At 43.9% G+C, this 18,409-nt stretch overlaps 1 protein-coding gene across 1 annotated transcript in view; it reads right to left on the bottom strand.

Moving 5' to 3' along the window:
- Positions 1-18,409, bottom strand: part of LOC139547003 (inactive dipeptidyl peptidase 10-like) — a 239,922-nt gene that overhangs the window by 12,467 nt on the left and 209,046 nt on the right. The window contains exons 9-17 of the mRNA XM_071356029.1: positions 15,512-15,666; positions 7,996-8,093; positions 7,704-7,827; positions 6,545-6,583; positions 6,229-6,336; positions 5,371-5,462; positions 5,031-5,078; positions 3,279-3,400; positions 3,005-3,052 (exon numbers count right to left, since the gene is read on the bottom strand). Of these exons, the coding sequence (XP_071212130.1) occupies positions 3,005-3,052; positions 3,279-3,400; positions 5,031-5,078; positions 5,371-5,462; positions 6,229-6,336; positions 6,545-6,583; positions 7,704-7,827; positions 7,996-8,093; positions 15,512-15,666 (834 nt within the window). The remainder of the gene's footprint in view (positions 1-3,004; positions 3,053-3,278; positions 3,401-5,030; positions 5,079-5,370; positions 5,463-6,228; positions 6,337-6,544; positions 6,584-7,703; positions 7,828-7,995; positions 8,094-15,511; positions 15,667-18,409) is intronic.

Below are 18,409 nucleotides of genomic sequence, written 5' to 3'. Positions count from 1 at the left end.
TGGTTTGATCCCGGGTTGTATCACAACTGGCCTTGATCGGGAGTCCCACAGGGTGGGGCACAATTGTCCCAGAGTCCGGGTTAGAGGAAGGTTTGACCGGGGTAGGCCATCATTGTAAATAGTCTTTTTTTATTTTTTATTTACCAAATAGCAGTAAGCAGTTACTTACTGCTCTGCCCCTCAGTGACTGCCAGCAGCGCCTGTTCCGCCTCCATGTGTGCAAAATCCGCGAGAACATTGCTTGGATTGTGTTGCCAGCTATTTGCTATGAGTGGGAACAGCCCCAATGAAATCACAGGATTTCATAGCATAAATTACAACAGCAAAAAGTAAATGGACCATCCAGGGGGGCTCAAATATGCATTGGTTCAGTCAGAACTTCTGGGTCTGCTCTAGTCTCCTCCTCCCAATGAGTCTCTCGCGCCAAACGGCTTACTTTCCGCATGTGAGACTACAATAGATCTGCCTTATTAGGCAAAAAGCAAATTGATTAACTTGTAATTAAATTATCATAAAAGTCTTAGGAGCCTGGGATCTGATAAACCAGAAAACTACATCCAACAAGAGTCAAAGGACAGATGGATAGCCCACCTAGAATCTTCTCATCGCAGATCTGGTAGGACAAAAAATCATGGCCAATTGTTTCGTTTCCCCCTGATGTTGTTTATCAGGTTCTACTGTAGATGACAGGGAGACATGTTGTGTGGACTAAAACAGCATAAAACTTGGTGTATCACAAGGCATGATCAAATTGATCATTCAGCTACAGTAATTTTGAGAAACACTGAGAAATTCGTTGGTCGTTTTAGCTGTTAGCTTGCTGGCTAGTTATCTCCCATGCCAATTTCAAGTCTTTCTAAACTCATATCTGACTAACTCGGAAATATGAAGTTATTTCAGAATGAACATTTACTGGCTAGCGCGTCATGCTTTGTGATATTATGATAGATAGCTATCCCCAGTTAGATAATGTGTTTTCACTTATTGCATCTGTATGCTGATTGCGTTCTCCCTGTTGCACTCGTTCGTTCGTGAGCTGGCTGCTCGTTCTAAATAGTATAATCTAATCTGTTTAAAACATGTGCAGCAGTGGTTATTCGGTTTTTGACATGCAAAAGTGAAATAGGTGTATTTATGCTGTCGTTCAAATGCACAGATTACTTTATACTGTATATCTTATCAAAGAGACTACCGGTAGTTCAAAAACTTGACATCATATTTTTTGGCCTGCGGTTTTGTTGACGACTCCAACCATCTCGCGCCACGGTTATTAATTACACTTTGTATGGTCTATCAACACACCCAGTCACTACAAAGATACAGACGTCCTTCCTAACTCAGTTGCCGGAGAGGAAGGAAACTGCTTAGGGATTTCATCATGAGGCCAATGGTGACTTTAAATCAGTTACAGAGTTGAATGGCTGTGATAGGAGAAAACTGAAGATGGATCAACAACATTGTAGTTACTCTACAATACTAACCTAAATGATAGAGTTAAAAGAAGGAAGCTCTACAGAATAAAAAATATTCAAAAAATTTCCTGAATACAAATCGTTTTGTTTGGGGAAATTCCAACACAAAGTATCACTGAGTACCACTCTTCATATTTTCAAGCATGTTGGTGGCTCCATCATGTTATGGGTATGCTTGTCATAAGCTTGAAAATCTATGGCAAGACTTGAAAACGGCTGTCTAGCAATGATAAACAACCAACTTGACAGAGCTTGAAGAATTAAAATAATAATAATGTGCAAATATTGTACAATCCAGGTGTGCAAAGCGCTTAGAGACTTACTGTCATGTCTACTCCCGCTCCCCCTCTCTGGCGCTCATTGTCACCAGTTTACTTATTATTACGCACGCCTGCAACTTATGAGGCTCTACCGGACTCCATCACATCTATGCTTACCTCCCCTATATCTGTCACTCCCTTTGGTTCTTTCCCCAGGCAGTATTAGTTATGTTTCGCATGTCCAGACGCTACTCTTCTTTTGTATTGTTCTATGTTCTATGTATTACAAAATTCACCCCCTGTACTTGCATCCCGACTCCCAGTGTCAGTGTTACACTTACCCAGAAAGAAACAGCTGTAATTGCTGCCAAAGGTGATTTTAACATGTATTGACTCGGGGCGTGAATACTTATGTCAATTAGATATTTTGTATTTCATTTTCAATACAATTGCAAAAATGTCTAAAAACAGGTTTTTACTTTGTCATTATGGAGTATTGTGTGTACCATAGATGGGTGAGAAAAACAATCTATTTGATCCATTTTGAATTCAGGCTTTAACCCAACAAAATGTGGAATCAAGGGGTATGAATACGTTCTACTTTCCTAATATCCTAAAATAGACACATCCATAGTTGAAAATTAAACCCATTTTACTGAAACGAGCAGCATAATCAAATCATATGGTAGAACTGATTCAATAGACACGATTCCTGTAATTTAATCACATTACCATATCTGTTCACACACATTTTTCCAAACACGTCCCACTCAATGCACACACATGCTTTAGGATACCCAGGATTCATTTAAATATTGTACCACGTCCACATCCATCTAAATGAGGATCAAATTGCTAGGAAACTGATTCAGCGATATACATTTGTTGTGGCCCCACGGAGGATGTAATGATGCAACTTTAATGAGTGAATTAATCAACATCACTCACGCACTGTGCCTTCAAAGGAAGAAGAGGTTGATCATTTATCTACTCCAGTATCCTAGACTGCTTTACAAATGGCATTTTATTCCCTATTTAGAGCATTACTTTTGACCAGGTCCCGTGGGTCAACAGGCTGGATGCTGCAGTAAATAGTATAGAACCAGGTGTACTCCCGGGTGTAACTCCCTGAATTAAGTATAAAACCTTGACCTGCTAAAAAATGTCCTTTCTTCCCCTCATCCCACTGTTCTTCCTTTCTTACACAAGCAAGCAGTGTACACACAGTGCCATGGTTGCTATGGTTTGAATTGATGGTGCTCTTGTACTTACTGCTCATGTCATTCAGTTTGTAAAGGGTGGTTCTTGGTATACCAGGACCTGCAGAAACGAGACCAAGTATAACCATTTTTGTTCTTGTAAGAATTTCTAATCATTTGTTAAGCATTTCATGACAACATTTTAAATGTCAATGAATGTCTGCTAATTATTATTGTAATTTATATGTTGTACATTCAACTGAAAATGGTATATAAAACACACTGCAAAATTACAGGTGGCATGTATCCAACTCAGATTGAACTGATTATCTTTATTGAACTATTACCTCTACAGTTCAGCAGGACATACTGATTGTCTGGGTTGAAGACTGCATCGTAGTAGGAGCATTGTGTTTTGAACAGGGAGCAGGTCAGGCATTCACGTTGAAATGGGTTTACCGCCGACACTCTGATTGAAAGAAGTCGAGAAAATACTATACGGTAAGAGGTCAGAGTCAAATTAACTTGAGAGCTTGGTCTCTACAATATACAGTGAATTCGGAAAGTATTCAGACCCCATGACTTTTTCCACATTTTGTTAAGCTACAGCCTTATTCTAAAATGTATTAAACAGTTTTTTTCCTTCATCAATCTACACACACAATACCCTCTTGGGTATGACGCTAAAAGCTTGGCACACCTGTATTTGCGGAGTTTATTCCATTCTTCTCGGCAGATCCTCTCAAGCTCTGTCAGGTTGGATAGGGAGTGTCACTGCACAGTTATTTTCAGGTCTCTCCAGAGATGTTCGATCGGGTTCAAGTCCGGGTTCTGGTTGGGCCACTTAAGGACATTCAGAGACTTATCCGGAAGCCACTCCTGCGTTGTCGTGGCTGTGTGCTTAGGGTCGTTATCCTGTTGAAAGATGAACCTTCACCCCAGTCTGAGGTCCTAACCGCTCTGGAGCAGGTTTTCATCAAGGATCTCTCCGTACTTTACTCTGTTCATCTTTCCCTTGATCCTGACTAGTCTCCCAGTCCCTGCCACTGAAAAATATCCCACAGCATGATGCTGCCACCACCATGCTTCAAGTAGCGATGGTGCCAGGTTTCCTCCAGAAGTGACACTTGGCATTTATTCCAAATAATTTTGTTTCTCATGGTCTGAGAGTCCTTAGGTGCGTTTTGGCAAACTCCAAGCGGGCTGTCAGGTGCCTTTTACTGAGGATTGGCTTCCGTCTGGCCACTCTACCATAAAGGTCTGATTGGTGGAGTGCTGCAGAGATGGTTGTCCTTCTGGAAGTTTCTCCCATCTCCACAAAGGAACTCTGCAGCTCTGTCAGAGTGACCATTGGGTTCTTGGTCAACTCCCTGACCAAGGCCCTTCTCCCCCGATTGTTCAGTTTGGCCAGGTGGCCAGCTCTAGGAAGAGTGTTAGTGGTTCCAAACTTCTTCCATTTAAGAATTATGGAGGGCACTGTGTTCTTGGGGACATTCAATGCTGCAGACAGTTTTTGGTACCTCTCCCGAGATCTATGCCTCGACACAATCCTGTCTCGGAGCTCTACGGACAATGCCTTTGGCCTCATGGCTTGGTTTTTGCTCTGACTTGCACTGTCAAGTGTGGGACATTATACAGACTGGTGTGTGCCTTTCTAAATCATGTCCAATCAATTGAACTTACCACAGGTGGACTCCAATCAAGTTGTAGAAATATCTCAAGGATGATCAATGGAAACAGGAAACAGCTCAATTTCGATTCTCATAGCAAAGGGTCTGAATACCTATGTAAATACGTATATACTGTATATATATATATTTTTTACATTTGCAAAATATTCTAAACACCTGTTTTCACATTGTCATTTTGGGGTGTTGTGTGTAGAATGATATTGTGTAGAATGATATAAAAATATTTAATACATTTTAGAATAAGGCTGTAACGTATCAAAATGTGGAAAAAGTCAAGGGGTCTGAATACTTTCCGACTGCACTGTAACTCTAGACAAATGTTTGGACCAGAGTTGATATCTGTTGGACGTCTAACATCTGCATATTGGCAATTACTATACTTTCTATTTAAATGAATGTATACAGTACCTGTACAGTTGTCTTTGTATTGAACTATCTTCTGTGCTGAGGAAATAACTATAGAAAGACAGAAGAAAATATTTTGTTATGATCCATGTTGTCGGTATGACATTCCTGAACATTATTTTGCAACTGAATTCAGCCCTACATCGAAGGCATGTCAGAGTAGCGTTGCAAAATTCCGGTAACTTTCCCAAAATTCCCAGGTTTTCCAGTAATCCTAGTTGGAGGGTTCTGAATTTTCTGCTTATTCCCTCCTGATTACGTGAATCTTCCACTTTGATTTTGGGAAAGTTACCAGAATTGTGCAACCCTATGTCAGAGTATGGTCTGAGTATCAGTCATGTACACTGTATCTGCTTCCTCATCATACTCCAGGATCTGAGACACCTCCCAGCTGCCAGAGGTCAGGTGGCGCATGTTGACCTCATCACCATTGAACTGAGCAGGGAAACAAAACAAACACACATTACATCACCTGCAGCGGCACGCTAGACGCAACATAACCTTGTATAGCCCATGTGCGATGCATAACAAAACAAGGCAGTAAACATGTCGTCCCCCATGAATGATGCAGCGCCCCCCCCCCCCCCCCCTTTTGGGTCAATCAGTATAATTTGACGCATGACGCATCATTCACCCAAGTTTCATCCAAATCAGGTCAGTGGTGTCTGAGATATCACATGGGTTAGCTAGACTCATATCCCTTGACATGTGTTCCAAATTTCATCACTCTGAGTCAAACAGATCAAGAGATATAAACATGTGCTCATCACCGTGTGGTCGATATGAATGAGTCTTGACAGTGTTTACAACATGTTGTAAAAATAGGAACATCTTTGACTGATTGTATATGCATTTACAGTATGTACTAGACCATGCCCAAGTGAAAGTTGAGGTCAAATGGTGTGAGGGGCGTGACTTTTCAAAGTTCGCATTTTCCATCTCTTGTTATAGCGCCACCATCTGGCCAATCAATGTAATTTTGTAAATGCCGGATCTCCATGGCAAGACGCATTACTCACACAAGTTTCTTCAAAATCAAGCCAGGTCTGTCTGAGATGTCGTGTGTGACTAACGTATTAACGCACTAACGGACGGAGACAGGTCCACAGTCCCCTCCCCAATTTCATCACGGGGGACAACAGAGAGCGAATAACCTAATTGAGACTTTCTTTACCACAACTAGGACAGCTGAACATCCTACCTGGTCAGATATCATGGTGATATGGTGGAATGACCCTCGTCCGCCATGTTTTATTGGCATGGTCAGGAAGAAGGTATTCCCATCCTTGGAAAACAATGGCTCTTCATTCTGCAAGAAAAATGAGTGTAGCCAACTGGTCATGACCAGAAAAACACGTTTAACATTTAATAGGCGGATTTTCTGGTTTTGCAAGGTATTTCCTTTGTATCCCTCTCCAGTGAGAAGTATTGCACAATATATGTAGCTAAAGAAATTCTTGAATGAACTTGTGTAATATCTGTGTAATAACAATATGACAAACCTTATGCATGCTTACCTGACGGTCAAGCCACTTCTCTGATGTAATCACATGTTTCTGAGGAGGAAACAGAGAGCGGTTGGTGCAGGGTATATGTGTCTGCTGTTCAAACCTTTAAATGTAGACATGGACAACCCATCGGGCCTTTCACAGCGCAAAGATAGTAACGTGTACAGTACCACTCAAAAGTTTGGACACACCTACTCATACAAGGGCTTTTCTTTATTTTTATTATTTTCTTTTTACTTAACACTTATTTTTCTTAACCGCATTGTTGGTTAGGGACTTGTAAGCAAGCATTTCACTGTAAGGTCTACTACACCTGTTGTATTCGGCACATGTGACAAATACAATTTGATTTGAAGGCCTGATTCATGCAGTCTCCTCTCAACAGTTGATGTTGAGATGTGTCTGTTACTTGAACTCTGTAAAGCATTTATTTGGGCTGCAATTTCTGAGGCTGGTAACTGTAATGAACTTATCCTCTGCAGCAGAGGTAACTCTGGGTCTTCCTTTCCTGTGGCGGTCCTCATGAGAGCCAGTTTCATCATAGCGCTTGATGGTTTTTGCGATTGCACTTGAAGAAACGTTCAAAGTTCTTGAAATATTCCGCATTGACTGACCTGCATGTCTTAAAGTAATGATGGACTGTCATTTCTATTTGGTTATTTGAGCTGTTCTTGCCATAATATGGACTTGGTCTTTTACCAAATAGGGATATCTTCTGTATACCACCCTTACCTTGTCACAACACAACTGATTGGCTCAAATGCATTAAGAAGGAAAGAAATTCCACAAATTAACTTTTAACAAGGCACACCTGTTAATTGAAATGCATCTCATGAAACTGGTTGAGAGAATGCCAACAAGTGCTCAGCATATGTGGGAACTCCTTCAAGACTGTTGGAAAAGCATTCCAGGTGAAGCTGGATGAGAGAATGCCTAGAGTGTGCAACGCTGTCAAGGCAAAAGGTGGCTAATTTGAAGAACCTAAAATATAAAATATATTTTGATTTGTTTCACACTTTTTTGGTTACTACCTGATTCCATATGTGTTACTTCATAGTTTTGATGTCTTCACTATTATTCTACAATGTAGAAAATAGTAAAAAATAAAGAAAATCCCTTGAATGAGTTGGTGTGTACAAACTTTTGACTTTTACTGTACGATGCTCACTTTTAGACATGCCCCCATGGTGACCTCACATAGCGACAGAATGGAGGTGTTCTGGGCTCGGTTCAACCAGCGCACACCGATCTTCTCCTCTGTGACCCATGTCACCATGGTTATGTAGTAGTCACTATAGTGGACAAAGGGCCATTGGGACACAATTAAATACATGTTTTTTATTTAAAAAACAAAATGATATGCTGCCAACTGGGGCTTAATGAACGACATGTTGCAATCGTTGTCTTTTTTAATTGAACATGCTGGTCTCTTCATAGAAACAAGATTGTTCAATTGATACCTTTTTTCAAAGCTGTTGGGAGGTCGCAGTTCAGTTGTCTGGGATCCCCCATCCAAGGTGACGACGTAAAGCTTAACAGTGGGATTGACCTGCCCCACCTAAAACACAAATCGAAAAACCACATGCACAACAGTTTTCAAAGTGCTCACCCACCATTGAGAGCACGGAGAGCACACACATGGTACATAGAATACTTTATAATCTATACATAGAAGGCATGGACAGTTTGTGATATACAGCCCCACAACATTCTGCTATGTGCTTTTCATGTTTTGAAATGCCAGCATTCATAAACAGTCCCTCATCAGAGAATATAATGACCTGGGAGAATCACAAATGGAGTAAGCGAGAGTTGTGTTGCGCAGAAGCCTTCAAGGCCCATCTTAACTAGGCTATTGTTTTCTCCCAGATGAGCTCAGTCCTCCCCTTAAAACATGCAGCTCATTAGTCTATCAGGGCTGGAGGAGTCCCATACCACAGATCCTAACTTGAAGATGACAGGAGTCAAACTTTGGCTTTCACTGCACTGATATTGCCAACCCCATTATAACCTTGCTCCGCTATTCTCTTTTTTCGGCATAATCGGGTCTCTGGGTGAAAGGAAAAAACAGTATGCCAACTGATATTCCAAGAGAGATTCATTCTCTTCTTCGCCGACTCCCTCGATATTAGCCTGCCTCTCTTGTGGGTATGTGCAAAATTCTCATTGTATATGTGTGTGTATGTGCGTACTGTTATGCGTGTGTATGTGTGTACGTACGTATGTGCTTGCCTGCGTGTGTGTGTGTGTGTGTGTGTGTGTGTGTGTGTGTGTGTGTGTGTGTGTGTGTGTGTGTGTGTGTGTGTGTGTGTGTGTGTGTGTGTGTGTGTGTGTGTGTGTGTGTGTGTGTGTGTGTGTGTGTGTGTGTGTGTGTGTGTGTGTGTGTGTGTGTGTGTGTGTGTGTGCGTGCGTGCGAGCGAGCGATCAAAACTTGCTGTGGTTTATTAAGAAGATTCCCTCCCTCTCTGACTCAAATTATTTGTCTGGGCGAGGCAACCTTCCCCTACCCCACTGCCCCCTCGCCCCTCAGAGGTAGCCCCACTCTTCCCCTCCAGATCAGAGGATGGTAGAGCATCACCTCTCCTTACCATAGCTTATCACAGCACTTCCCGCCTAACGCTACAGACCCCTACAACCACCACCACCGTGCTCTTCAAAGGAAGCCAGTCAGCGTTGATATGAATAAAACAAGAAAGGATTTTTTTAACCAGGATGAAAAAAGCTAAAGCCAAAAAGCCCTGTGCAGGTTTAATTATTCATCCCACCTGTAATATGATGAAGATGTTCCTTCTTTATGCCCTGGAAGAGCCAGGAGAGGGCTTTGGGTACATGGCTACTCTACACAGAATGTGCTTGTTAAATGTAAGAGTCTGGTAAGTACACCGTGCTGTTGAGTGGAACAAACTACCACAGCAACTCAAAGCTATCCCGACCGTAACTTCATTTTTTTAATCTCATTTTTTAAATCTCAAAAGCTGGCTGATGATTGAACAATAGAACCATTGTTCATGTCTGTATCTATGTAATGTATCTGTATCTACAGTATACTGCTTTCATGAGCTGAAATAAAAGATCCCAGAAAGTTTCCATATGCACAAAAAGCTTATTTTTCTTAAATGTTGCGCACAAATTTGTTTACATCCCTGTTAGTGAGCATTTCTTTTTTGCCAAGATAAACCATCTACCTGACAGGCGTCGCATATCAAGAAGCTGATTAACCAGCATCTGGCTTCTTCACCTGTGAAGAGGTGGGACAGAAGTGGGAAGTGGGACAACATTCCACTGGCCACTATCAACAGCCTGATCAACTGTATGCGAATTAGATGTGACGCGCTGCATGAGGCAAATGGTGGTCACACCAGATACTGACTGGTTTTCTGATCCAGGCCCCTACATTTTTTAAAGGTATCTGTGACCAACATATGCATATCTGTATTCCCAGCCATGTGAAATCCATAGATTAGGGCCTAATAAATGTAGTTCAATTTACTGATTCTCTTATATGAACTGTAACCCAGTAAGATCTTTGAAATTGTTGCATGTCGATTTACACATTTTTGTTCAGTGTATGTAATGTTATAATGTTTTTTTGCACCATGCACTTTAGGGACCAAAATGAAAAAGGTCTCTGACTTTATTGTGCTACCTCTTTCACAAATCAATTGTCAATCGATCAATCAAAAACGCGAGAATTTCACAGTCACTCAGAGTCAGTGACAATAGCTGTGTCCTGTTTCTGAGTACAAAAGTAGGACCCCTATGGGCAGATAATTGTTTCTTTATTCTCTGGACCTGCAAGGGTTGAACTAACCCCACTATGAAATTTGAGTAGAGTTATACACGCTACGTCCTTGAAGTGGTAGTATTGCTAGACCAACCCTACACTGGAGTAAAGATAATGCTGGGCTCATTTTTACTTTGGGGTAAGGATTCGGGCTGTTATGGTGACTAGATTACTGCCAAACCGCCAGTCATGAGTCACGACAGCAGTCGATTTCCACATGACCGTTTAGTCACGATAACTAGACTTCTCCAAGCTCTGATACTGCTGATGGTCGTTAGTAGCCTTCCAAACTTGCTAACAGCCTGGTATTCCACACTCCATTGTCCCTCTAATCACTCTGACATCAATGAAAATGTAATTGAAAATCTAATCAAACACTTCGTGAGAGCCCAGGAGCTCATGTTGCGCAACATTTCCATGGGCTATGCAATTGTGCGAGAGTGTTGATGGCCTCTATTAAAAAGAGGATGATCCCATCAGCTTTCTGTAGGCTAGGGCTACTATATTTATTTCTCAACTTTCCTAATATTAAGCACATTGCTTCGCTTTAGAACAAGAGTATAGCCATCCTGGCTGGCATGAAAAGGAACCACGGGAAAAGCATTCTCCTTTCACTATTGACAGTAAGTGCATATAACATGCTTTTTTTTATCCTGCCCCTGTTCCAAGACAAGTGATAATAATGGTGATAATGATCTATTCTAAATCAAAACTAATTTCACACATATATTATTTAGTATATGTAAAGACAAGATGAAACTTTTCAAGTGTGAGTTCCAAATATCTCTAATCGTCGCCCCGGCATGAGTTTTTTTCATGCGCGTGACGTCAGAATGCTCTCACTGGTCCAAAATGTGATTGTTATCCAACTGGACAGTTACACGCCCTGCCTTCAAACCAAGACATGATGCTGCTAATTATCTATAGGCTGTCAATTTCAAATTATTTTCTAACAAGTTTTATTTTCTAACAGTTTAGATTGAGGTGTGTTTCGCCTCCTCGTTAAGTCGCATAAGAAGTAGAACATTTGACTTATGTTTTAGCGGACAAACTTCTCTCTTCAACGAGAGCCCAAGCACGTCCCTAGTGTTTTCCCAGATCAAGTATGAAGACATTGCACATCTATAGTCAGAACAGGCCTTGCACAAACGTTTTCCCCCAGCACATTTTCTGGCTGGCGCCTGCATGGTTGTTTTCATTACAAATTGGACTTTGGACATGTGTGCGTTCCTTTCAAAGTAAGTCGCTTATTTTCTGTATATCGTATTGTCGCTTCTGCTGTAGCATACCATATGTATGTATGGATCATAATGTATTTACTGTTTTATTCACATGTTTTGGTGTCCTGGTGACAAATCATGCATTCCAATTATTGCATAGATTGAAATGGACACATATGATGTGTGTAAAATAATTTTTTGAGTGTCCTGATTATGATGAGCTAATGCTAAGCTATTTGCCGGCTATGTGTGGTACCATGTCTGTTGACATCATACAATGCATTCTGGTTGTCATGTAGGCGTCTGTCAGACCAAAGATGTTATAATAAGGGATAGTTCACTCGACTGACTTATGGTGCTTTCAAGACAACTGTGAACTCGGAAAAATACTAGGTAAAATCATGACATCAATGATCTTCAGGTCAGAAATGCAGAGCTCTAGAAAGAGGCCCAAGTTCCCAAGTTGGAATTCCGAGTTGGATGACCGTTCAAAACAATTTTTCCCAGTCGGAGCTCATTTTTTCCGAGATCCCAGTTGTCTTGAACGCACTGAAGTCGGAAGTCGGAGATTTCCCATTTCCCAGTTGTTTTGAACACGGCATCAGATTGTAACTTTGGTACCTCAGGATTGCCAGCTCCGTCCCCTTTCCAGGGGTTTATTTTTATTTTGCGTATAACTTAGCGTATAACTCTTGTGTTTGCTCCCCATTTACTGATAAATCCCCCATCATAGTAATATTTCCTGCATCATATCCCCCACAATACCTTCCCCCATTTCTACCCACATGGACTTGTGTCTTATAGTGAATGGCATTCTGGGATTAGGGAGTTTTCACCAAGTCAAACATACAGTAAACAAACATGGCTGCCATCATAAAGAATGTAGCTGCTGTTAGCTTAGCTGACACACATTTATTTTATAAACAACATTACATTAGTCTCTTGTGCTCACCAGAGATGTGATACATTGTAAACTAGTCTAGCTGTTAGGTCGCTAACTTATGTTTTGTTTTTTTGTCAGCGCAATCTGTTATTTAGACTGGTTTATTGAATGAGTTTGGCTGTGGATGTGTTCCGTGTGATGCTTGGATGATGAATTTCACATTTATCTTTTACAATAAAAGGTCAAATTGAGGAATAAAGTTTAAGACCTTTATTTTCCATCAGTACAAAAAAATAAGATTTAGATGCTGTTCAGACAACAATGCTGTTTAGATGCATTTGTTGCGTCATACGTTCTGTTGCTACTGTTCCAATCACATACAGTATGTGAGATCGTACGCTGCAGGGACCACTCAACAATGATCACAAATATGTGATTGTACGAGTCAACAGGTTCAATTAAGATTATTTCTGATGGGTGACAATATTATCACTTGTGAATGATGTATTATGACTTGTGAATGATTGTGTGTGAAATAAGGCAAGAAACAGCACATTACTTTTTAAAATCATAGTCACACATCTCATGTAGCCTAGCCCATATGGCCAATGTTTTAATAAGGTTTGTATCACAGTTAAAGTTGCCAAATAACTCCTTTACAACCGGTGTAGAGCCTAATGGCATGCATAGGTGACGCGTGAGTTTCCAGTTTGAGGAATATTATTTTCACCATAAAAATGCACCTTTATAATAAAGCATTATATTATAATGGCATCTGCGGTCACTTTTGAGAATGGTGTTTTCCCGCTAATTGATTGCATTTTGGAACATTCGGAATTTGGAACATAGTCTATCAGCCATGTGCGCATTGCTGCTCTTATAATGTGAAGAAATAGCCTAATAGTTTATTAACATTTTAAGCTAAACGTTCTGATCTGTTGCATCCGCTTCATTTCTTGTAAAATGTTTTTTTTTTATGCGAGTGGATGTATTCATTTGGGATGTATCGCATCCCACAACTGTCCCAGAGTATGTTTGGGAATATTTATTTCTCACACAGTAGAACACGTTGACCAATAGAATTGCAAAATGTTTGTACTATGGGGGAGAGTAGATTGACATATGCTAGTGCTTTTGCTGTTCATTAGGCCTACTCATCTTGTCGGCTGATGAAAAGAACATTTGGACAGTTCTTCTAACATGTTCAATATGCGCCTCGGAATTTCGATAAGGACATGCACAGTTGCGTCCCCAATGTGTCTGTCTTCACTTGTAGCCTACTTCGGAGCTGAGATGCCTGTGAGAAGGACCCGATCACTTGAAGGTCATTGGCTAATAAGAATTGAGATATCTGAGAGAGCCATGTAAGTGAGAGGTGCTTTGGAGTGCTGCGACTGGCAGCCGGGAAAAAATAATTATAATGATTATATTCAGCCAAAATGCACAATGGCCACACAAGGGGGATGCCGCCTAGGAATCCGAGGCCTGGTGAGAATATTATTAAGTGCTTGTCAAATTATGAATGAGAGACTGATGAGGTGTGTGCAGCCTGCGCGTGAAACAAAGCAAAGAGCTCGTGCCTTTCATGCAACTTTTTTCAAATCATTAGTCGTATCATTCAGCATTAGAATATATTAAAAATCCAAACATATAGCCCAACGTTTGTATCACAATTAAAGTTGCATAAATAACTCTAAATTGAGCATATAGGTGGACCTACTTCCTTGTTAACCGCTCAACACAGAATAAACTCATGTTTGCACTCCCTCGGAAATCGTTTGGAGAAAATATCCATTTTATTTTATTCAGCTATGTTCAATTGTATTCTTCATACTATAAAATAATGCCACAGAATTCTAAGCAAATATTGTCTGCTAAATGAACTAGTGTATCCCACAGCCTTATGGCATAGCCGGATCAGAGCCTAAAATAATATCAAAGTTTGCGATTCTGTTCTTCTGAAATAGTCTACATTTTCTAAAATAACCTGTCTAAAATAAATAATGAATTTATTGTAATGATGTAGGTTATATTACATGTATTTGTTCTACTTTTTAAAAATATTGATATTCCAAAGGTCTGCAGCAGTGGCTTGTAGGCTATGCGTGGAAGTCAATGATGCTAAACGTGTTTATGTTAATGATGGTCAATTACTGTGAGACTGGCAGTTATTTGCATAACAGTCACCGGCTGACACAATCTCATGACCGCGACAGCCCTAGTAAGGATACTGTTGGTCTAAGTCTTACCTTGGAGTAAGGTTACTGTTAGCCTAACTTGGTCTAAATTGGTACCGGGTCTAACTTACCTTGGGGAAGGGATTGTTGGCCTAACTCTTACCTTTTGGGTAAGGGTACAGTTGGCCTAACTCTTACCTTAGGCTAAGGGTACAGTTGGCCTAACTCTTACCTTAGGCTAAGGGTACAGTTGGCCTAACTCTTAACTTGGGCTAAGGGTACAGTTGGCCTAACTCTTACCTTGGGGTAAGGATACAGTTGGCCTAACTCTTACCTTGGGGTAAGGGTACAGTTGGCCTAACTCTTACCTTAGGCTAAGGGTACAGTTGGCCTAACTCTTACCTTAGGCTAAGGGTACAGTTGGCCTAACTCTTACCTTGGGCTAAGGGTACAGTTGGCCTAACTCTTACCTTGGGGTAAGGGTACAGTTGGCCTAACTCTTACCTTGGGCTAAGGGTACAGTTGGCCTAACTCTTACCTTAGGCTAAGGGTACAGTTGGCCTAACTCTTACCTTGGGCTAAGGGTACAGTTGGCCTAACTCTTACCTTGGGGTAAGGGTACAGTTGGCCTAACTCTTACCTTAGGCTAAGGGTACAGTTGGCCTAACTCTTACCTTAGGCTAAGGGTACAGTTGGCCTAACTCTTACCTTAGGCTAAGGGTACAGTTGGCCTGACTCTTACCTTGGGGTAAGGGTACAGTTGGCCTGACTCTTACCTTGGGGTAAGGGTACAGTTGGCCTGACTCTTACCTTGGGGTAAGGGTACAGTTGGCCTGACTCTTACCTTGGGGTAAGGGTACAGTTGGCCTGACTCTTACCTTGGGGTAAGGGTACAGTTGGCCTGACTCTTACCTTGGGGTAAGGGTACAGTTGGCCCCTGGGGTAGAGGGCGCCAGTGAAGCGAGGCAGGAGCATGTTGGGTACCAGAGTGTCGTTGAGGTTGAGGTAGGCCAGTCGTGACCCGTCAGGGGACCACCAGTGAGCCACTTGAGAGTGCAGCACTTCCTCTGTAAAACAATGAAAGGAGTTTTTTTTATAACTGTTTATACCAAGTGGATAAAACTGTCACGCCCTGGCCTTAGTATTATTTGTTTTCTTTATTATTTTAGTTAGGTCAGGGTGTGACATGGGGTATGTGTGTGTTTTGGGTGATTATATGGTATAGGGGGTGTTGGTTGTAGTGTATGGGTTTGTGTTGAGTGTATGTGTCTAGGTATGTCTATGGTTGAGTGTAGGTGTTTAGGAAAGTCTATGGTTGCCTGATTTGGTTCTCAATCAGAGACAGCTGGTTATTGTTGTCTCTGATTGGGAGCCATATTTAAGGTAGCCATAGGCTTTAGGTGTTTGTGGGTAATTGTCTATGTCTATGTTGCATGTGTGCACGTAGTTTGTATTAGCTTCACGATCGTTTGTTGTTTTTGTTAGTTTGTTAAAGTGTTTCGTGTCGTGTTCTTTCATCTTCGTTAATAAAGAGAAGATGTATCACTATCACGCTGCGCCTTGGTCCGTCTCTCCACACGATCGTGACAGAATTACCCACCAATCTAGGACCAAGCGGCGTGTCAAGCGGCAACAGGACCCACCTACACAGGATTCATGGACATGGGAGGAGATACTGGATGGTAAGGGACCTTGGGCACAACCGGGAGAATATCGCCTCCCTCGTGAAGAGCTGGAGGCAGCTAAAGCCGAGAGGAGGCGATATGAGGAGGCAGCACGGAAGCAAGGCTGGAAGCCCGTGAGTACAACCCAAACATTTCTTGGGGGGGGCCTTAAAGGGAGTGTGGCGAAGTCAGGTAGGAGACCTGCGCCTACTCCCTGTACTTACCGTGGAGAGCGAAAGTACGGGCAGACACCGTGTTACGCAGTAGAGCGCATGGTGTCTCCTGTACGCGTGCATAGCCCGGTTCGGTACATTCCAGCTCCACGTATCGGCCGGGCTAAATTGAGCGTTGAGCCGGATGTCATGAAGCCGGCCCAACGCATCTGGCCACCAGTGCGTCTCCTCGGGCCGGCTTACATGGCACCAGCCTTACGTATGGTGTCCCCGGTTCGCCTACATAGCCCAGTGCGGGTTATTCCACCTCCCCGCACTGGTCGGGCGACGGGGAGCATACAACCAGGTAAGGTTGGACAGGCTCAGTGCTCAAGGGAGCCAGTACGCCTGCACGGTCCGGTATTTCCGGCGCCACCTCCCCGCTCCAGCCCAGTACCACCAGTGCCTACACCACGCACCAGGCTTCCTGTGCGTCTTCAGAGCCCTGTGCCTCCTCCACGCACTAGCTCTATGGTGCGTGTCTCCAGCCCTTTACCACCAGTGCCAACACCACGCACCAAGCCTCCTGTGTGTCCCCAGAGTCCTGTGCGTCCTGTTGCTGCTCCCCGCACTAGCCCTGAGATGCGTGTCCTCAGCCCGGTACCACCAGTTCCGGCACCACGCACTAGGCCTAATGTGCGTCCCCAGGGTCCAGCATGCCCTGTTCCTGCTCCCCGCACTAGCCTTGAAGTGCGTGTCCCCAGCCCGGTACCACCAGTGCCGGCACCACGCACTAGGCCTAATGTGCGTATCCAGGGTCCAGTATGCCCTGTTCCTTCTCCCCGCACTAGCCTTGAGATGCGTGTCTCCAGCCCGGTACCACCAGTTCCGGCACCACGCACCAGGCCTACAGTGCGCCTCATCCGGCCAGAGCCATCCGTCTCCCCAGCGCCATCTGAGCCATCCGTCTCCCCAGCGCCATCTGAGCCATCCGTCTCCCCAGCGCCATCTGAGCCATCCGTCTCCCCAGCGCCATCTGAGCCATCCGTCTCCCCAGCGCCATCTGAGCCATCCGTCTCCCCAGCGCCATCTGAGCCATCCGTCTCCCCAGCGCCGTCTGAGCCATCCGTCTGCCCAGTGCCGTCTGAGCCATCCGTCTGTCCCGAGCCATTAGAGCCGCCCGTCTGTCCCGAGCCGTCAGAGCCGTTCGTCAGTCAGGAGCTGCTAGAGCCATTCGTCAGACAGGATCTGCCAGAGCCGCCAACCAGACAGGATCTGCCAGAGCCGCCAACCAGACAGGATCTGCCAGAGCCGCCAACCAGACAGGATCTGCCAGAACCGCCAACCAGACAGGATCTGCTAGAACCGCCAACCAGACAGGATCTGCCAGAGCCGCCAGCGAGCCATGAGCGTCCAGAGCCGCCAGCCAGCCATGAGCGTCCAGAGCCGTCAGCCTGCCATGAGCGTCCAGAGCCGTCAGCCTGCCATGAGCGTCCAGAGCCGTCAGCCTGCCATGAGCGTCCAGAGCCGTCAGCCTGCCATGAGCGTCCAGAGCCGTCAGCCAGCCATGAGCGTCCAGAGCCGTCAGCCAGCCATGAGCGTCCAGAGCCGTCATCCTGCCATGAGCGTCCAGAGCCGTCAGCCTGCCATGAGCGTCCAGAGCCGTCAGCCTGCCATGAGCGTCCAGAGCCGTCAGCCAGCCATGAGCGTCCAGAGCCGTCAGCCAGCCATGAGCGTCCAGAGCCGTCAGCCAGCCATGAGCGTCCAGAGCCGTCAGCCTGCCATGAGCGTCCAGAGCCGTCAGCCTGCCATGAGCGTCCAGAGCCGTCAGCCTGCCATGAGCGTCCAGAGCCGTCAGCCAGCCATGAGCGTCCAGAGCCGTCAGCCAGCCATGAGCGTCCAGAGCCGTCAGCCTGCCATGAGCGTCCAGAGCCGTCAGCCTGCCATGAGCGTCCAGAGCCGTCAGCCTGCCATGAGCGTCCAGAGCCGTCAGC

This window comes from Salvelinus alpinus, chromosome 20 (genome assembly GCF_045679555.1).
Source record: "Salvelinus alpinus chromosome 20, SLU_Salpinus.1, whole genome shotgun sequence".
NCBI classification, from domain to species: Eukaryota; Metazoa; Chordata; class Actinopteri; order Salmoniformes; family Salmonidae; genus Salvelinus; species Salvelinus alpinus.
The sequence above is the reverse complement of the archived record's forward strand: the minus strand, read 5'-3'. Positions and strand labels throughout refer to the sequence as shown.